Here is a 20,207-nt window from a genome sequence, read left to right as displayed (position 1 = left end):
CTGTCTACGATCTATTTCAATGCGCTATAATACCATCTGGCTTTCAAAACTAAGTTATAATGATGAGCCACACATGAGCTAGCCTTTGTATGCTCAAGAAACTGTTAGAAGGAAAACCTGTCAGTGATCCTTGAAAGTTTGATTATGTTGTATAAAATAGCCCCAGGTGTTCCATTCAAGCACATTGGGATAACATTTGTGCTTAGAGAACACCATCTGTGACAACAGGTTTGGTGGGAAAAATAGTGTTTAAAGTGTGCAGCTGGAAGTCATTGATGTCAAAGTAGCTGGAATCTAGTATTAAGAGAAAACATGTAAATAATATTATCCCAAGTCTTTCAGAATGGGAAAAATGTGCCTCTTCTCGCAGGTGCTGGTAGTTTGGCTATTTGTTTCCAGGAAGCTGTAGACTTGTTAAGTATTTTTTCATTTGTGAAACATCTAAGCAGTGACAGCAGTGTGTAGAATAACTGCCTATATGTAGAACTGTTCATGTTATTGAGGTTCTGTAGATTTTTATACATCAAGCAGTGAAATGAGCTTCATAAATACTGTGATCAAACTCCATAAAAAGTGATTGCAGTCTAGTCCTGATAATTAAAATTCATTAGCACTCCACCCCAAAAAATGAATCCAATAATTTGAATTAGGCAATGCAAGTAATAATACAAAGCGGAAATTTAGTGCAAAAAATGTCATTAAGAGTAGACTGTTGGCCAGATTTTCCTTTTCTCCCACCTGAACATAAACGACTGCCTGGGCACAGCACCTAAAGGAACATAAGGTTGCATTATATATCCGTAAGGGAGCCCACCTAGTTTTCCTCTGTGTGCTGTACCAAGACAATTCAATAAGGCTCGGTGCTAGAACAAGGAAATTTTCACCTATGTACCATATATACCCACATTTCTGTTTAAAGAGACCATGCTGAGAGTTCTTTCACTATCTCTGTTTTTGGTGGGTTATTGTAGGTTTGGGAGACAAAGCCCCTCTGGATATTAGTGCCCTTCCAAGGGCTGTGAAACAGATTTTAAAGAGTGCATTCATGGTCAAGATGAATGTCTTGAGTTACCAAAAACAAGACATAGAGCAATGTTTTCCTACAAGAAATAGCGTGACCGGCATCTTGTTTTGAACTTGTTATCTGGTTTCAAATGAAATTGTTTGATTTTAAAAGTTTGATTTTCAAACGCTACATAAAACGCTCTTTAACATGTATGTGTGGACCCAAACATGGCTTATATTAAAAAGACAAATGAGTTATGATAAAGTGTTACAGACCTGAAACGTTAACTCTGTTTTCTCTCCACAGATGCTACATGACCTGCTGAGTATTTCCAATATTTTCTGTTTTATCACAGCATATATTCATGTTTGCACATGCTGGCCATTTTGCAAACATGCAATTTGGGCACCATTTTGCATATGCACACTTGTGTTTTTTCTATTCCAATATTCATGTCTAAAAGCAAAATACTGCAGTTGCTGGAAATCTGAAACAAAAATAGAAAATGCTGGAAAAATTCAGCAGGTCTAACAGCATATGTGGAAAGAAAGACAGAGTTAACGTTTCGAGTCCATATGACTTCACAGAAGTCATCTCAAAACAAATCTCAATCTAATCTATGTTACTTTGGTGATCTGATCATCATCTTACCTGGAAGCTGTATGGTGAGCTTGATATTTGACTCATCATGCATTTGATCTTTGTCACCTGTTAATATGAGAAATATCATCCTATACAAATGCTGAATTTACAATCTGTATCCTGGCGCATGTAAAATGTATTCTACCATCTGTGATACCCTGAAGAGTCATATGGACTCGAAACGTTAACTCTGCCTTTCACTCCACAGATGCTGTTCGATTTGCTGTTAGTTTTTCCAGCATTTTCTGTTTTTGTTTCCCCTCTTGTCTTTTCTCTTAAATGTGTTAATCTTGCTGGGGTTCAATTCCATGGGCAATAGGTACTTCACCCAATTGGCTACTATTCGTGTGATAGTGAGCATTAGCAGGTATTCAATAGCAGCAGGCATCAGTCAAGTTGATGCTGTCTTTGCCCTTTATATATGTATATATGTGTGTGTATTTTATGCACATAGACTTGGGGCTTGCCTACTCCCCTACCCATTGTAAAAAAAAAACCACATCACTTTACTGTGGTGAATAGTTGTCAAGGACCTGCCTTCAGGCAGAGAACTTAAGAAGAAGAAGAACCTAGGCAGTACTTCCTTTCTTTAGCTAAGATAGCTGAAACAACTATTACCCAAGCCAAAATCAGCCAATGTGGAACAGATGGGGATTAAACCTGCAGAATTTGCTATTCCCCATGACTTAGCTGCACACTGGACAAACACTTGCTATGCCATCAGGGCACCAGCATGCTCTTTTGAAATCATTAATTAGATTTGAACCTAGTAAAAGTTGGTCATCCTAACAAAAAGATCAGTAATGTAAGAAGTAACAAGGGGAATGAGGACAGTGTGGTTGAAATTGTATCTATGGACTTTTAAAAGGCAACAGATAAAGTACCATATAATAGACTTGTTAGCAACTTGAAGCCCAAGGCATTATAAGAACAATGGCTGTGTGGACACAAAATTGGCGAAAGGACAAAATGCAGAGAGTAATGGTGAACAGTTTTTTTCCCAATTTGGAAGGAAGTATGGAATGGTGTTCCCCAGGGGTTGATCATAGGGCTACAGCTTTTTTGACATATATTAATGTTTTGGACATGGGTATACAGGGCATAATTTCAAAGTTTGCAGATGATACAAAACTCAGAGATGTAGTAGAAAATGAGAAGGATATTAGCAGACTATTCTTCATTTCCATTCACAACTTCTCAAGTACTGAAACAGTTGATGACTGCTTGCAGCAAGACCTGGACATCATTTAGGCTTCAGCTGACAAGTGGAAAGCCAACATTTGTGCTAGGCAAATGGCAGGCAATGACCTTCTCCAATGAGAGAGTCTAACCACCTCCCTTTGACATTCAATTACCTTACCATCTCTGAATCCCCCATCATCAACATTCTGTGAGTCATTATAGAACAGAAACTTAACTGGACTGGCCACATAATTAGTGGGTGGCATAAAACTAAGTGCAGTGGCGGGCAGTTTCGACAGTGCCCACCCTGCTATCTGGAATGGTGGGAACTCGCGCCTGATTCTGTGCTTGGAACCTCATTAATTATGCAAAGCTGCGTATTGGTCTGAATCACCTGATGGGTCGGAAGTTGATTCATGTGGTTGCCGTCAGCTATCGAGTTTGCAGGTCCGGGTGCCATTTTTAAAGGCCAGTCCAACACAATCTCACTCTCTCCAGCCCACCAGAAATGTCTGGCAGCCAGAACAGGAAGCCAAGAGGCTGAAGAACAAGGCAGCACCCAGCTTCATGCACCAAGCCCTCCAGGCCTTAATCAGAGGGGTGCAGGCACACAGGCAGGCGCTCTATTCTAGGGATGGCTGCAGGAAGCACAGCAGCCTCATCTCTCTGGCCAGAGAGGGGTCGTGGAGCAGGTCAGCGCAGCTGGCACCAGCTCCCGAAATGTCACCCAGTCAGGAACAGGATGAATGATCTCATCCGCTCCACCAGGATAAGTCATCTTTCAACACCCTCCAATATTAACTCTCACCATGACGTCATGCATTCAAATGGCTACTCTCTTCAGGGGTCTCACACAACCATTAGCAGGGGACACATATCAACACTCATTCTCTCACCGAGACTTTCACATCACCACTGTCCCATCAGTCATGTTGCTCACTCTGGCCCTTCTGGGGAAGGCTCACCACACAGGGGACATGCATCTCACCCAACCTCTGCTCCATCCCTTCCCATTACATCACATGCCTTTCTTCACACAGGCCAAGCTTGCACACAACAGGCGCGAGAGAGCACAGGCCAGGGGAGGGACAGCCGACATCATTGCCCCCACTAAGTTTGAGAAGGCTGCAGCCGAGCTGGCTGGGGAGGACAGGGATCGCTCCTGTACGGAAAGGCAGATCAGCCTCTCCCACCAACCCAAGACCATAGTTCCATCACCTCATCAAATCCTGACATTCACAGTGGGTCACATGCAGCCTTACCTAGCTCATGCTCATTAGCTGAAACTCTATTTTCCATTTTCTTGGCACCAGCAGATTGAGGCCCCCAAGCCAGTCCAGCACCACCAATGCAAGCCCCTAGATTTCATCCGAGGCGGAAGCAACGGAAAAATTGTCACGGCACTCACATGCACCCTCTACCAGCTCAGAGACACACACGTCAGTGAGGCACAGATGTAGATTTGGCTTGGGCTCACTTTATGGGGAACACCTCACTGACTCGTCCCCGCAGCAGTCAGAGGCAGAGAGAGCTTAGTTCTCTGGCACTCAGAGGGCTGCTGGAGACCAGCCACCCGCTTGGTCCGAGCTAGATGATGAGCGCAAGGGCGCAACGCACTGTGATGATGCGTGAAACCCTGTTGGGAGTGTTTTGGAGTGAGCCACCTGAGCAGTCCAAGCATCTGAAGTGCATCTTCAGAATCCTATGGTCTGCTCTATAAGGGAACGTGTGGAGCTGTGAGTAGTGTTGTACCTCTGCTCAGAACAACTCTGAGGGTGACTCACTGGTGTCATCAGCCAGTGCTTCAGTGGGTACACCTTATCCCCAAGCAGCCATCCCTGCAGACATAATGGCCCCTGAAAATCTCAGGCACCTGGGAGTGACTCACGACGTAGGAGTCATGGCAACTCCCAGGGTATCGTGCACAAACGTGCAGTACGTGCTTCCGGTGATCACACACCAGTTGTACATTGATGGAATGATAGCCCTTGCTGTTTATAAACATCAGGATCTGCTGCCATGGAGCCCATTTGGACACATGGGTGCAGGCTATTGCACCCTGCACTCCTGGGAAGCCTGAGATAGTGGCAAAGCCGGTGAATCTCGCAGCCTGGCTATCTCCATCCAGAGCAAACCTGACATAATGATAGGCCTTCCTCTAAAGGGAATCTGTAACCTCCTTTATGCATCATTGTATAGCGGACTGAGAAATACCACACAGGTTGCCTGTTGACCCTTGGAAATAATCAAAGGGCAAGAAATTGTGTGCTGCGTTCACCTTCAAAGCCACTGGCAGGGGATACCCTCCAACTCCACATGAAGAATGTGGCATATGTGATGTACCAGATCTCAGGACAAGCGCAGACATGCACGGCATTGCCTCTCACTCATTTGTAAATAGGAGACTCTTGGACGTTAAACCCTAGGTTTAGCAAGTCGCCCCCTTGTCTGGGCCTCTCATTCTGACCCTCCTGTTCATGCTCTGGCTCCGCTTGACCATGTCCTTCCTGATGGAACTGCATGGGGAGTCGCCGCTCCCTTCTTCACCACCTCCATTGAATTAAGACCCTGACAAAGACAGCATTGAGCTCTGGATCCATATGTGATTTTGCCTTCTCTCTGAAAGGAAACATTGAAGACATTAGTGATTCAAGGGCCAAGAAAGCAAAGCTCAGAAGATGACACGTTTGCACACTGTAAGTGTCCATAATTTTTCCTGCCTACTTGCATGGTGGCTGATGTCGCCTTGTCTCTGAGACACTAGCACACACATCGAGGTGACCAAGATGGCATTGCAGATATGTAACATCTTGAACCCTGCATGGGATGATAGAATTTAAGTGAGATGAGTAACCCAACCTAACTCTGTGCTCCAATCTCTAATATGGCATATTAATGACCAATCAACTGCTCATGGTCAATGAGTGGATCCCTTTTGGCCCATTAGGAGTGTCACATCTGGTGAACGCGTAACAGGCCTTCATTGATGGAATGCCATATGATACAGCTGTGCCTCCTTCACTATTGCCTACATTCCCAATTTCTACATTCTTATGTGTTACTCTTGAGATGCAATAACTGTGATCTGTAGCCACTGAGTTTTGATTAGGCCTTTAACAGTGCTAATGAAGCCATTGGCTTTAAGTGGCTTTCAAAGCAAGGAGGTATTCCTTCTTTGTTTCTAAGCAGACTCCTGCTCACTCCTACGGCAGCTAGAGGTTAGAGGGCAACCCCAGAAAGGCCCCCATCGTGTTTGTCCTTCCCTTTTATTGCCATTCCACCACCTTCCCTCCCCATTGCCCCCATCGTATTCGTCAACCTGACCCTCACCTCACAGCCCACTCCCGGCTGAAGTGCTAGTCTCTGAAAGTGAAGGCCTGCATGTGTACCACAACACAGTGGTGTTCCTCCGGACAGTGAAAGCAAAGAGAAGGAGCAATGTTATAGAAACATACATAGAAAATAGGAGCATTCGGCCCTTTGAGTTTGCTCCGCCATTCACTATGATCATGGCTGACCATCCAACTCAATAGCCTGCTCCTGCTTTCTCCCTGTATCCTTTGATCCCTTTCACCCCAAGAGCTATATCTAACTCCTTCTTGAAAGCTTACAATGTTTTGGCCTCAACTACTTTCTGTGGTAGTGAATTCCACAGCCTCACCACTCTCTGGGTGAAGAAATTTCTCCTCATTTCAGTCCTAAATGGTCTATCCCGTATCCTCAGACTGTGACCCCTGGTTCTGAACTCCCCCACCATCGGGAACATCCTTCTTGCATCTACCCTGTCTAGTCCTGTTAGAATTTTATAGGTTTCTATGAGATCTCCCCTCATTCTTCTGAACTCCAGCGAATATGATCCTAATTGACTCAATCTCTTCTCATATATCAGTCCCGCCATCCCAGGAATCAGTCTGGTAAACCTTCACTGCACTCCCTCTATAGCAAGAACATCCTTCTACAGGTAAGGAGACCAAAACTGTACACAATATTCCAGGTGTGGTCTCACTAAGGCCCTGTATAATTGCAGCAAGACATCCCTGCTCCTGTACTCGAATCCTCTCACGATGAAGGCCAACATACCACCTACTGCACCTGCATGCTTACTTCCAGCGATTGGTATACGAGGACACCCAGGTCTCTTTGCACATTCCCCTCTCTCAACTTATAGCCATTCAGATAATAATCTGCCTTCCTGTTTTTTCTACTAAAGTGGATAACCTCACATTTATCCACATTATATTGCATCTGCCATTCATTTGCCCACTCAATCAACTTGTCCAAATCACCCTGAAGCATCTCTGCATCCTTCTCACAGCTCATCCTCCCACCCAGCTTTGTGTCATCTGCAAATTTGGAGATATTACATTTAGCTACCTTATCTAAATCATTAATATATATTGTGAATAGCTGGGGTCCCAGCACCGATCCCTGTGGTTCCCCACTAGTCACTGCCTGCCATTTGGAAAAAGACTTGTTTATTCCTACTCTTTGTTTACTGTCTGCCAACCAGTTTTCTATCCATCTCAATACACTACCCCCAATCCCATGCGCTTTAATTTTACACGCTAATCTCTTATGTGGGACTTGGTCGAAAGTCTTCTGAAAGTCCAAATGAACCACATCCACGGCTCCCCCTCATCAACTCTACTAGTTACATTCTCGAAAAATTCCAGTAGATTTGTCAAACATGATTTCCCTTTTGTAAATCCATGCTGACTCTGTCCAATTCTGCTACTATTTTCCAAGTGCTCAGCTATTAAATCTTTTATAATGAACTCTAGAATTTTCCCCGCTACCGACGTCAGGCTGACTGGTCTATAATTTGTTGTTTTCTCTCTACCTCCCTTTTTAAATAGTGGGGTTACATTAGCTACCCTCCAATCTGTAGGAACTGTTCCAGAGTCTATAGAATCTCGGAAGATGACCACCAATGCGTTCACTATTTCTAGGGCCACTTCCTTAAGTACTCTGGGATGTAGATTATCAGGCCCTGGGGATTTATCAGCCTTCAATCCCATCGATTTCCCCAACACCATTTCCCTACTAATACTGATTTCTTTCAGTTCCTCCCTCTCACTTATGATACAGCTGATGGTAAATGCTGAGTTGTTCAAATCCCAAAGGGAAAATTGAAACAACTGCCAGAATTTATTTTGAAGTTCATATAAATTTTGAGATGTGTTCCTTGAATTCAGTAGTAATAAGACCACCAAGTCTTATAAATTTTTTTAAAACTAAATTAAACATTTATTAATAAGAGAAATGATTTTAAATATATACAAAGATCTATAAATTACTACAATGACAACTTCTAAATCCCCTAATCAATCTAACACCCAGTGTGTAACTCATTGTGTCACTATGACTCTGGACTTTATCTCCCTGTTTATATAAAAAAAAGCACTAAGTTTTACCAGTAATCTTTGGGAAAAATAAACACACTGTTTCTAAAATTCACCTGCTAGGTGACACATTTCACCCCTCCTTTGAAAACAATCTAGCCTGGCTTATTTTAAAATATACCTGTGACACCTATGTTTCTAAACTTCCCCATGCTAATTAACATTTCAAACCTAACCTCTCCTTAAATCAAAGCACCCAGACTAATTCAATGAAGTCACACACACACATAGACACACCCCACTATTACTCTAGTTTACAATAAATTCCAATAACATTATGAGAATTATTTTATCTTCTTGACAGCAGTCCAACCCTATAGCCTCAACAGAGTGACGTTCATTGCAACTAGATCAGCACAGCGCTATGGCAGATATGTTCCACTCACCTCGAAGTTACCAGTGAACTGAGGTCCAACTGGTGCATGCCACCCTTTTTCAAATGGATTTGAGGCCGACGTAATTTCCTGCTGGCGTGGAAGGCGTGGCAAGATTGGAAAGTGTGGCAAGATTCCGGCAAGCAGCTGTTTTACTGAGCATTCATGACATGCTTATGAATGCACATTGCGTTCACACCACTAGTCGGTGGGATAACCTATCTGCCATGGACACACCATCAGGAGAATTGCGACTTGCTTTCATAACAGCGGATTTGCAACCTTTTGTCTGCAGCTGGATTCTCCACTCCTGCCTGTCACAAAACCCACTGTAGGTGGGATGAGAGAATTCTGGCCAGTGTGTCTACAAGAGCAGATCCGAACTGGCCATACTGCAGTGAGTGAATCAACTCCTGACTCCTCAAAGCCTGTTCAGCATCTACAAGGCACAAGTCAGGAATGTGATAGAATACTCCCCGATTGCCTGGATGACTGCAACTCCAAAAGTATTCGAGAAGCTCAACATCATCCAGGACAAAGCATCCCACTCAATTACCACCCCATCCCACCACCTTAAGCATTCACTCCTTTCATCACCAGTGCACCATAACTGCAATATGTACCATATACACGATGCACTACAGTCACTTGCCAAGGCTCCCTCAACAGCACCTCACAAACCTGCAACCCCTAATACCTAGAAGACAAGGGCAGCAGGCTAATGGGTATACTAAGTTCCCCTCCAACTCACCGATTATCCACCTAACAATGCACAATTTGGGTTCCACCAGGACAACCTGACTGCAGACCTCATTACAACCTGGGTCCAAACATGGGCAAAAGAGTTGAATTCCAGGGGTAAGTGAGAAGGACTGTTCTTTACATCAGGTAGCATTTGACTGAAAGTGGCAAAAAGGAGCCTAGCAACACTGAAGCCGATGGAAATCGGTGGGGGTGGGGGAACTCTCCATAGGTTGGAGTCACACCTAGCACAAAGGAAGATGGTTGTAGTTGTTGCAGGCCAATAATTTCAGTCCTAAGACATTGCTACAGAAATTCCTCAGGGCAGTGTCCGAGGACCAGCCATCTTCAGCTGCTTCATCAATGATCTTCCCTCCGTTATAAGGTCAAAAGTGGGGATGTTCATTGCTGATTGCACAGTGCTCAGTTCTATTTGCATCTCCTCAGATAAGGAAGCTGTCCATGCCTGCATCCAACAAAACCTGGACGACATCAAGGTTGGGTTTACCATTTACAAAACACAAATGCCAAGCAATGACCATCTCCAATAAGAGAGAATTTAGCCACCTCTCCTTGATATTCAATGGCATTAGCATCACTGAATCCCCCACCATCAACATCCTGGGGGGGTCACAGTTGACCAGAAACTTAACTGGACCAGCCACATGAATATTGTGACTAAAAGATCAGGTCAGAGGCTGGGAATTCTGTGGCAAGCAAGTCATCTCCTGACTCCCCAGAGCCTATCCAACGCTGGTGGTGTGCATGTCACAAGCCACAAGTGGCTTGGAATGGAATACTTCCCACTTGCCTGGATGATTGCAGCTGTAACAACACTCAAAAATCTCATCCCCATCAAGAATAGAGCAGCCTGTGTAACTGGCATCCTATCCACCACTTTAAACATGCACTCCTGCCATCACCAGCACACAGTGGCTGCAGTGTCATCTACAAGTTGCACTACAGCAACTTCCCTAGGCTCCCAAGCCTGTTATCTCTATCAGCTGGAAGAACAAAGGCAGCAGGTATTTTGGAATACCACCACCTGCAATTTCTTGCAAAATCCTGACTTGGAAGTATATTGCTGTTCTTTCACTGATGCTGACTCAGAAACCTGGAACTCCCTCCCCAACAGCACTGCGGATATACCAACACCACATGGACTGCAATGGTTCAAGGCTCACCACATCTTCTCAAAGGAAATTAGGGATTGGCAATATATGTTGGCCCTGGCAGCAACACCCACATCTTATGAATACATTTTAAAAAGACTTTACAAGGACATAGTAAAATGGACAGACGCACAGTAGAAGACATTTAATAGAGAAGTGTGAAGTGATTCAATTTAGTAGAAAGAAAAAATATGAACTAAATGGTAATATTTGAAAGGGAGTGCAGGAACAGAAAGTCTTGGAGTGTGCATACACAAGCCTTTGAAGGTGGCAGCACAAGTAAAAAGGCTGTTTAAAAGGCATGTGATCCTTAGCTTTATAAATAGAAGCATAGAGTACAAATGTTTGCTCACGTTTACTTCAATTACGCAGAAAGATTAGAGAAGCTGGGACTGTTCCTTTCTCCTTGGACAAAAGAAGGTTAAGAGGAGATTTGATAGAGGTTCAAAAATCATGGGTCTGGATAGAGTAGACAGGGAGAAACTGTTCCCATTGGTGGAAGGATCGAGAACCAGAAGACACAGATTTAAGATAATTGACAAACGAAGCAACGGTGTCATGAAGAAAAACTTTTTCATGCAGCAAGTGGTCGTGGAATGCACTGCCTGTGTGTTGTGGAGGCAGGTTCAATCAAGGCTTTCAAAAGGGAATTCATTTCATTATCTGAAAAGGAAACATTTGCAGGATTGCGGGAAAAGGCAGGAGAGTGGGACTAGGTGAAATGCTCGTTCAAAGGCCCAGCACAGACACAATAGGCCAAATGACCTCCTTCTGTGCTGTAACTATTCTATGATTCTACATAAAAGGACCCTGTGAGAGTCAGAATTGAGTTATTCTACATCTAGAAAGAGAGCCGGAACAAGGGGACACTACCTTGCAGTTATCTGATGCATCCCTAGATGTTATGCTGCGGGCTATAAGAATCTGCAGAGATTCTGTTTCCAGTGGACAGGAGGAAGAACCTTGTATCAGAGACATGTAGACATGGCAAGAAGTGGCAGAGGAGATAAGCAGCAGGGGTGTAATCTCTTGGTCATTGAGAGAGTGTGAAAGAGATTCACTGACTTCATCAGTGCAGGAAAGGTGAGTGCATTCCACATTCAAGTGTCAAACCCCTCACTCTGACTTCACAACATTCTCCTGCACAGCAAGCTGCAGGCCAACACACCTTGCAGGTGCATGCCTACTTCTCTGTCAAGGTACCTCCTCACGCCTACGTCTAACCAGCCACCACTGACAGTCACCTTCATCTTATTACAATGTCACACCAATCCCCCAGTGATCCTCCATAAATGTGTCCCTCCATCCTCAATTTATTCATTTTCTCACGCTTATAACTCTCTTTTTTCTCTCTATGCACAAAACAGGGAGAGGTAGGCAATGTGACTTTCTAATGGGGGCTGGTGTGGGTACAGTGGGTTCAACATTGGTGTGCCAGATGGGTGCATTGTCTCAGATTAGCTGAAGCGTGCCTGAATAAGTCCATCCCAAGAACCCTTGGCAGCTAATTGAGTAGCTGCAGGTATTCTGGCCACATCAGTCTTCTCTTTTTCATCCTGCCCTCCTCCTCTTTCTCCTCCTCCTCCAAAGATACAGGCTGGGATTTTCTGGCCCCGTCGTGGGTGAGACCCGCTGTGGGCAAGATGGTGCCCCAGCCAGAAGTCCATTGACTTGCGGCGGGACTGGAAGACCGGGTATGGAAAATCCCGCCCACAGAGTGCTCATCAGCTTCCTCCCTCTTCAGCTCCAGTCCTTGCAGCAGCTCAATGCTCTGAAAGGTATAGCATACCACTATCATTCTGGACGTCCTTTCTGGTGATACTAAAAGGTGCCTCAGATCTGTCCAGACACATGAATTGCACCTTCAGCATCCCAGTGGTTTTCCAGTGACGATCCTTGTGTTTGAGGACATCATTTGGACCTTTCCTGGATGTCACATGCATGCCAATCTTTCAGTGGTTGCAGACCAGCTGAACATTGACGGAGTGCAATCTCTTTTGATTGATGAATACTGCTGGTTGATCTGAGGGTACCTTGATTGCTATGTGTGTGCAATCTATGACTCCCTGGTCCTGTGGGAAAACAGCCAGAGCAGCAAATCCTGGAGTCCTCTTATTTTGACTGTATAACCAGTAGCAAGTGGACATGGTGGCCCTGGGAAAATATGGCATCTGTTATTATTTAGGAAATGCAGATGCACCAGATTGTGAGGTTCTACAAGTATCATGAGCAAATCCTTGGAAGGAGCCAGAGACGAAGAAATTTAGGGCTGTATTGACTTGACTGTCACTGGCAATGCATGCCCAACTGGTCCATCTGACAGGAAGTCTCCTTCAGGAGGCTGCAAACAACAGCCTGATGTGAAACTTTGAGCCTCCCAAAAGCTAAATCTCTGCCTGTCATGTGTTGGGGGTATCGCCTCCTGGAGGCTAGAGCTCCGTGTCCATCCCCTTTGTCCTGAGGTGGCTGAGGAGTCGGCTGCTTCTCCTTCTTCTGTTGCTACCCTGATGCTGCTGGTATTGCTCCTCTTCTTCCTTATCAGAGGTTCAAGTTAGGGCTGGATATGTGGCACCCATGGTACAGTGAAGGCTGCCAGGCTAGAGGTTCAGATCAAAGTCAAAAAAGCGTAAATAGCCTCCAAAGTTTTGGAAATCACCTCGAAAGCAGTGTAAGTACAATCTCAGACCAGCCCTGTGAGCAAAAGCCTTTCATTTAGGCAAACAAGCAGCTGTCATACCTGGAATACTGGGTACAGTTTTGGTATACTTATTTGAAAAAAATATATAACTGTTTTACTGTTTTAGAAGCAATTTAGAAAAGGCTCGTGCAATTCATTCCTGGGATGAGGGACTTATCTTATGAACAAAGGTTTAACAGCTTGGGGCTATACCCATAAGTTCCTGAGGGGACTTGACAAGATGGATGCTGAAAGGATGCTTCCATTTGTGGGGAGACTAGAACGAGGGAACACAGTTTAAGAATAAGAGGTCTCCCTTGTAAGACAGAGATGAGCAGAATTTCTTTCTCTGAGGGTCATTAGCATGTGGAATTCTCTTCCCCAGAGGTTAGGTCATTGAATTTATTCAAGGCAGTTAGACAGATTTTTGATAGACAAGGCAGTCAAGGGTTATGGGATAAGACAGGAAAATGGAGTTGGGATGACAACTAGAGCTGCCATGATCTTGTTGAATGGTGAAGAGGCTCGACGCGCTGGATGCCCTACTACTGCTCCCAAGTCCTATGTTCCGATGTTCTTATCTCTATTTAAAAGCTTTCTAGCCTGCCAATTGCTCAGCCTCATCAATCCCCACTGTCCTCTCACCTTGTTCAACCTGGCAAGTTCAAGGAAGCCTGGGAAATCTGTGCGCTGATAGTCAAAGCTAGAATTCAATGTTAAAGATGCAGTCCATCGGCTTTTAGCAAACTTTAATGGTAGACCTGTCCCACAGGGGTTTCCCGTATGCTAACAGACATACTCAAGTTAAAAACAAAAAACTGCGGAGGCTGGAAATCCAAAACAAAAACAGAATTACCTGGAAAAACTCAGCAGGTCTGGCAGCATCAGCGGAGAAGAAAAGAGTTGACGTTTCGAGTCCTCATGACCCTTCCACAGAACTGAGCGAATAAAAGGAGAGGGGTGAAATATAGGCTGGTTTAAGGTGGGGGGGCGGTGGTGGTTGGGGGGGTGGTGTAGAGAAGTTGGGGGGGGGGGTTGGTGTGGTTGTAGGGAAAAGCAAGCAGTGATAGGAGCAGATAATCAAAAGATGTCACAGACAAAAGAACACAGGGGTGTTGAAGGTAGTGATATTATCTAAACAAATGTGCTAATTAAGAATGGATGGTAGGGCACTCAAGGTACAGCTCTAGTGGGGGTGGGGTGGAAAGAGTAGCGGGGCATACAAGATTTAAAAATAATGGAAATAGGTGGGAAAAGAAAAATCTATATAAATTATTGGAAAAAAATAAAAGGAAGGGGGAAGAAACAAAGGGGGTAGGGATGGAGGGGGGAGTTCAAGATCTAAAGTTGTTGAATTCAATATTCAGTCTGGAAGGCTAAAAAGTGCCTAGTCGGAAGATGAGGTGCTGTTCCTCCAGTTTGCATTGGGCTTCACTGGAACAATGCAGCAAGCCAAGGACAGACATGTGGGCAAGAGAGCAGGGTGGAGTGTTAAAATGGCAAGCAACAGTGAGGTTTGCGTCATTCTTGCGGACAGACCGCAGGTGTTCTGCAAAGCAGTTGCCCAGCTTACGTTTGGTCTCTCCAATGTTGAGGAGACCGCATTGAGAGCAATGAATGCAGTAGACTAAGTTGGGGGAAATGTAAGTGAAATGCTGCGTCACTTGAAAGGAGTGTTTGGACCCTTGGACGATGATGAGAGAGGAAGTGAAGGGACAGGTGTTGCATCTTTTGCGTGGGCATGGGGAGGTGCCATAGGTGGGGGTTGGGGAGTAGGGGGTGATGGAGGAGTGGACCAGGGTGTCCCGGAGGGAACTATCCCTACGGAATGCCGCCGAAGGGGGTGAAGAGAAGATGTGTTTGGTGATGGCATCATGCTGGAGTTGGCGGAAATGGCGGAGGATGATCCTTTGAATGCGGAGGCTGGTGGGGTGATAAGTGAGGATAAGGGGGACCCTATCATGTTTCTGGGAGGGAGGAGAAGGCGTGAGGGCAGAGGCGTGGGAGATGGACCGGACACGGTTGAGGGCCCTGTCAACAACAGTGGGTGTAAAACCTCGGTTAAGGAAGAAGGAGTACATGTCAGAGGAACTGTTTTTGAAGGTAGCATCATCAGAACAGATGCAACGGAGGCAAAGGAACTGAGAGAATGGGATGGAGTCCTTACAGGAAGCGGGGTGTGAGGTAGCTGTGGGAGTCGGTAGGCTTGTAATGGATATTGGTGGACAGTCTATCACCAGAAATTGAAACAGAGGTCAAGGAAGTGAAGGGAAGTGTCAGAGATGGGCCATGTGAAAATGATGGAGGGGTGGAGATTGGAAGCAAAATTAATAAATTTTTCCAAGTCCCGACAAGAGCATGAAGCAGCACTGAAGTAATCATCGATGTACCGGAGAAAGAGTTGTGGAAGGGGGCCGGAGTAGGACTGGAACAAGGAATGTTCCACATACCCCATAAAGAGACAGACATACCTGGGGCCCATGCGGGTACCCATAGACACACCTTTTATTTAGAGGAAGTGAGAAGAGTTAAAGGAGAAATTGTTCAGTGAGAGAACAAGTTCAACCAGACGGAGGAGAGTAGTGGTGGATGGGGATTGTTCAGGCCTCTGTTCAAGGAAGAAGCTAAGGGCCCTCAGACCATCCTGGTTGGGGATGGAGGTGTAGAGGGATTGGACATCCATGGTGAAGAGGAAGCGGTTGGGGCCAGGGAACTGTAAATTGTTGATGTGACGTAAGGTGTCAGAGGAATCACGCATGTAGGTGGGAAGGGACTGGACAAGGGGAGAGAGAAGAGAGTCAAGATAACGAGAAATGAGTTCCGTGAGGCAGCAGCAGGCTGACAGATTGGTCTACCGGGACAGTTCTGTTTGTGGATTTTGGGTAGGAGGTAGAAGCTGGCCTTCCGAGGTTGGGCGACTATCAGGTTGGAAGCTGTGGGAGGAAAATCTCCAGAGGAGATGAGGTCAGTGACAGTCCTGGAAAGAATGGCTTGATGTTCAGTGGTGGGGTCATGGTCCAGGGAGAGGTAGGAGGAAGTGTCTGCGAGTTGACGCTCAGCCTCCGTGAGGTAGAGGTCAGTGCGCCAGACAACAACAGCACCACTCTTGTCAGCGGGTTTGATAATAATGTTGGGGTTGGACCTGAGAGAACGGAGTGCAGTAAGTTAAGAGAGAGACAGATTAGAATGGGTGAGAGGAGCATAGAACAATACTCAAGTTAAAAACAAAAACAGAATTACCTGGAAAAACTCAGCAGGTCTGGCAGCATCGGCGGAGAAGAAAAGAGTTGACGTTTCGAGTCCTCTTGACCCTTCAACAGAACAGTTCTGTTGAAGGGTCATGAGGACTTGAAACGTCAACTCTTTTCTTCTCCGCCGATGCTGCCAGACCTGCTGAGTTTTTCCAGGTAATTCTGTTTTTGTTTTGGATTTCCAGCATCCCAAGTTTTTTGTTTTTATTACTCAAGTTAAGTTGGACCTGAGAGAACGGAGTGCAATAAGTTCAAAGAGAGACAGATTAGAACGGGTGAGAGGAGCAGGGAACAATACTCAAGTTAAATGCAGAATCAGCAGGTTCCTGCCAACTTCCTAACATTCCTGCCTTTTTTTTGCTCTTTTAACTTCCTGCACACACCAAGAGGTTAAAATTGAACTCTCTCCCCACCACACTCCCCAGGAGTCGGTTCACCTATTGGGTCCCTTTGAGAATTAATGTGCAAGTCTAAATGAAGGGGTATAACTCGATGAGAAATAGGACATGTGCATACATTTTTTCATCAGCTAAAACAAATCAAATTTATTTACAACTATATCAATTTGCCAGTTCTTCACATTTTTTAAGTAGACTCTTGAGATATCACACTTCATGTACAGTATAAGACAATTCCTGAAAGGTCACTTCTTCCTGAACAAACATCAGCAATGTAAAAACTAATTAAAGGACTCAGCAGGTTTAATTTACTTAAGTAATCCCTCTGAAGCTGTGGGTTGTCAACTCAATAATAGTATTTTGACATGGGGCAATACTCAGATTTTCTTTGATATTTAAAAAAAATGCAAATAACAACTTGGGAATTATAGAACCTGAAAATCGCATGAAATCCAAATATTTAAAACTAATGCTGAGTGTCACTACGCTTTGTTCCATCTTTTTATGAGTAAAATCTAGTCAGTTTTATTACAAATATTGACTTTGCATTGCAGCATAGTATATTTTTATCATAGCCATCAATTCAACAGAAACTTAATGAATACATATGCATAAGACTATATGGTCCACTGTATATTTTCATGGGTGATGTATTCAGCAACATTAGATTTTTAATGAAAATATGCCATTCTCACTCCTAATAAACAACACTTGACAGATCAATGTTTCACTATATTTCAATAAAAATCTATCAAGATGAATTTTCACCACCCTTGCAAGAAGCCTCCGAAGAGCCAGGTGCTGTCACAAGATAACACCACTCTTTCTTGGCTACCTATATTTCTACGTCATCCAGCTATAGTTCATCAGTGTTGGAAAGAGCAAAAAAAAAAAATTTTGTACAAAGGACAATGCCAACCTTAAAGAAAACAACTATTATAGAACTCCATCTATTAGAAATAGCTGAGTTCATAGTTAGAAGTATTGGACTGTTGATGGAAAATAATTGAATTATACTTCTGGCATGTGAACTAATTTTATTTATCAAAAATCATGCGATGGTAAAACGAATGCTTACTGGCATAGAATTGAAAGCTTTTTTTTATGGATGTGGCTATTACTTGCGATGAAGTAAAATATTCCATCTAAATAACTTACGTCTGAATATATGTTTTCCTCTAGGGGAGAAAAAAAAACAGGTATTTGTCATACCAATATGATTTTTGAAAAAAATGAGCCTTAGTGATCTTTAGAATATCAAACCTGAATTATCTTAACACTTTTTAAAGTTTCTTTTCAGAATATGTTTTATGGTTTTATGTCTAGTAATATATTTGTACATGAAATGAGGATATTTAGAACTGTTAAGCTTGAGAAAGTCCTGTATTAAATTATTTACTACTTGCAGTAAAATTTAATAGCAATACATTAAACAATAGAAGGACCAAAAATTAATTTATGTTTGTTGCCAAAGAGAATATTTAGACCAGGGTTGCTTAACCCCTTAGATGTAGTATTTATCAAGTATTAATGTATTTTTAAATAATCTGGTCCCTGTTCCTGGCCCACTTTGAACACATCAACAGCAGCTTCATGCTAAGCACCTAGGTCATGCTACAGCCCACCAGATTTGAGTAACTGTCAAACAAAGCCATCACCTACTGGGCATTGGCACAGCATGCCAGTACATCAGTGTATAGGAGCACCCGTGTTACCGCTGGGAATTCATCCCCAAGGTAACCCACAATCCCAACCAGTCAGTAAAATCGACTCACTACCAATCAAGTGATCAATGTAAACATTACATATACACTGTATGCTATGAATCTTAATTTGTTGTAACCAAAGAAAGTATTACTTGAAGTATTAATTACTCAGTTGTCATGGTTAAATATGTTCATTCAGTCCTGTAAACGAACTGATTAACTTGTATTAGCATCTTTAAGGAGGATATTTTGATGATCCAGAAGGACTATAGCAGTTATGAGGTTGATGTTTCTGTTGCTAATTTTTGAAGTGCATCTATGAAGGTCAGTAATAATCCACTTCTGCTTTTGATCAGCGAACAAAATGAAAGCAATTGGTTTACTCCTTGCTACCTTTTCCGCTGTATTTCACAACTTTGATAGTAGGGCGTGTGACCACTGTCAACAGTGGCAATCAATTACAATGTTGGTTATTTCATTTCAGATATTTGATTGGTTGTTACCAAATGTGGTGGTAAAATGGTCTGGATATCCTTCTATGAATCATAATGGGTTGCAATTTAAAGTGAATATTCTCCCCAAAACAGTAGACAAAACAATATTGGTACCACAAATAAGTTTAATTTATTTTGCTTATGGAAAATCTTCCCTGACCTTAAACTTAGATATTTTCATAATTTTGGAATCTGACTTCATGGCAATGTACTTCCATTATTTTTAAGGTACCCAGGTTGAAAGGTCTCATGAACTTCAAGCAACTCCTTTGAAAATGTCTGTAACTCTACCTTCCATGAATGAAGAAGACCAGTCCGACAGCATCAGCACTATAGATGCTGATGATACTTCTGGAGCTGAGATCTTCTAAATCTACCAAACACAGCCTTACAAAAGACTCTTAAATGATTTTTTTTTCTGCAAGTGTTTCAGAACATTGTTATTTTAATGTTTTTGATAATTTTGTTTATATTTACAGTAACAATTGATAACCATAGTTCAAAAACCTTTTTTAAAAACATTATTGATTACAATTGTAATAAATCTGGTATGTTATTGATTGTGCTTTAGTTGTCAATGAACAATAAATTTGAAGTTTCTCTTCTAGGAAGTCAGATAATGATTATCTTGTCTTTTTCAGAAAAGCATTAAACCCTGATGCTTAGTTAGCATCAGTTCTTTTAGTTTCTTTCCAAAATCAGTGTTTCTGGAGTAGAAAAATGCCAATTACCATTAAAAGGTGGAGTGATTAAACAAAGTGAAATGTGTGGCTGCTGACAGTTATTATTTGTAATCAGAACAAGCTGGCACAAATTTAACGAAGAAGTTTGCTCCTTAATTCAAATATTTTCACACTCATCAATTTACACTGAATTCTGCAGAGATCATTATTAGGTTTTGTTGACATTGTCCAAATGCCTGACTGTTTTCCCTCTACTCATTAAAAATGCTATTCTTTGATTTTCCATTTTTTTAATCAGAAAAGGCTTTTAAGCATTGGTATAAACAATAGGCACTTGTATTTAACATTGTCATCCTTGTGAAACCTTAGATTTAGGTGCATTTAAATCTTACGACAATGAGAAAATTCCACATCCTTGTGTATTTTCTTTCATTCTCTGTCTCTCTTTCTATAAGTCAAGGGTTATGAGGACTCGAAAC

At 43.1% G+C, this 20,207-nt stretch overlaps 1 protein-coding gene across 4 annotated transcripts in view; it reads left to right on the top strand.

Moving 5' to 3' along the window:
• The window catches only part of kiaa0586 (KIAA0586 ortholog), a 667,340-nt gene extending 647,537 nt beyond the window's left edge, over positions 1 to 19,803 (top strand). For all 4 annotated transcript variants that reach the window (XM_041214268.1, XM_041214267.1, XM_041214271.1 and 1 more), the window contains one exon: positions 19,274 to 19,803. In XM_041214268.1, coding sequence (XP_041070202.1) covers positions 19,274 to 19,416 — 143 coding nt within the window. In that variant the 3' untranslated portion in view covers positions 19,417 to 19,803. The remainder of the gene's footprint in view (positions 1 to 19,273) is intronic.
• Positions 19,804 to 20,207: the final 404 nt, after the last annotated feature.

Source organism: Carcharodon carcharias, chromosome 20 (assembly GCF_017639515.1).
Source record: "Carcharodon carcharias isolate sCarCar2 chromosome 20, sCarCar2.pri, whole genome shotgun sequence".
NCBI classification, from domain to species: domain Eukaryota; kingdom Metazoa; phylum Chordata; class Chondrichthyes; order Lamniformes; family Lamnidae; genus Carcharodon; species Carcharodon carcharias.
The sequence above is the reverse complement of the archived record's forward strand: the minus strand, read 5'-3'. Positions and strand labels throughout refer to the sequence as shown.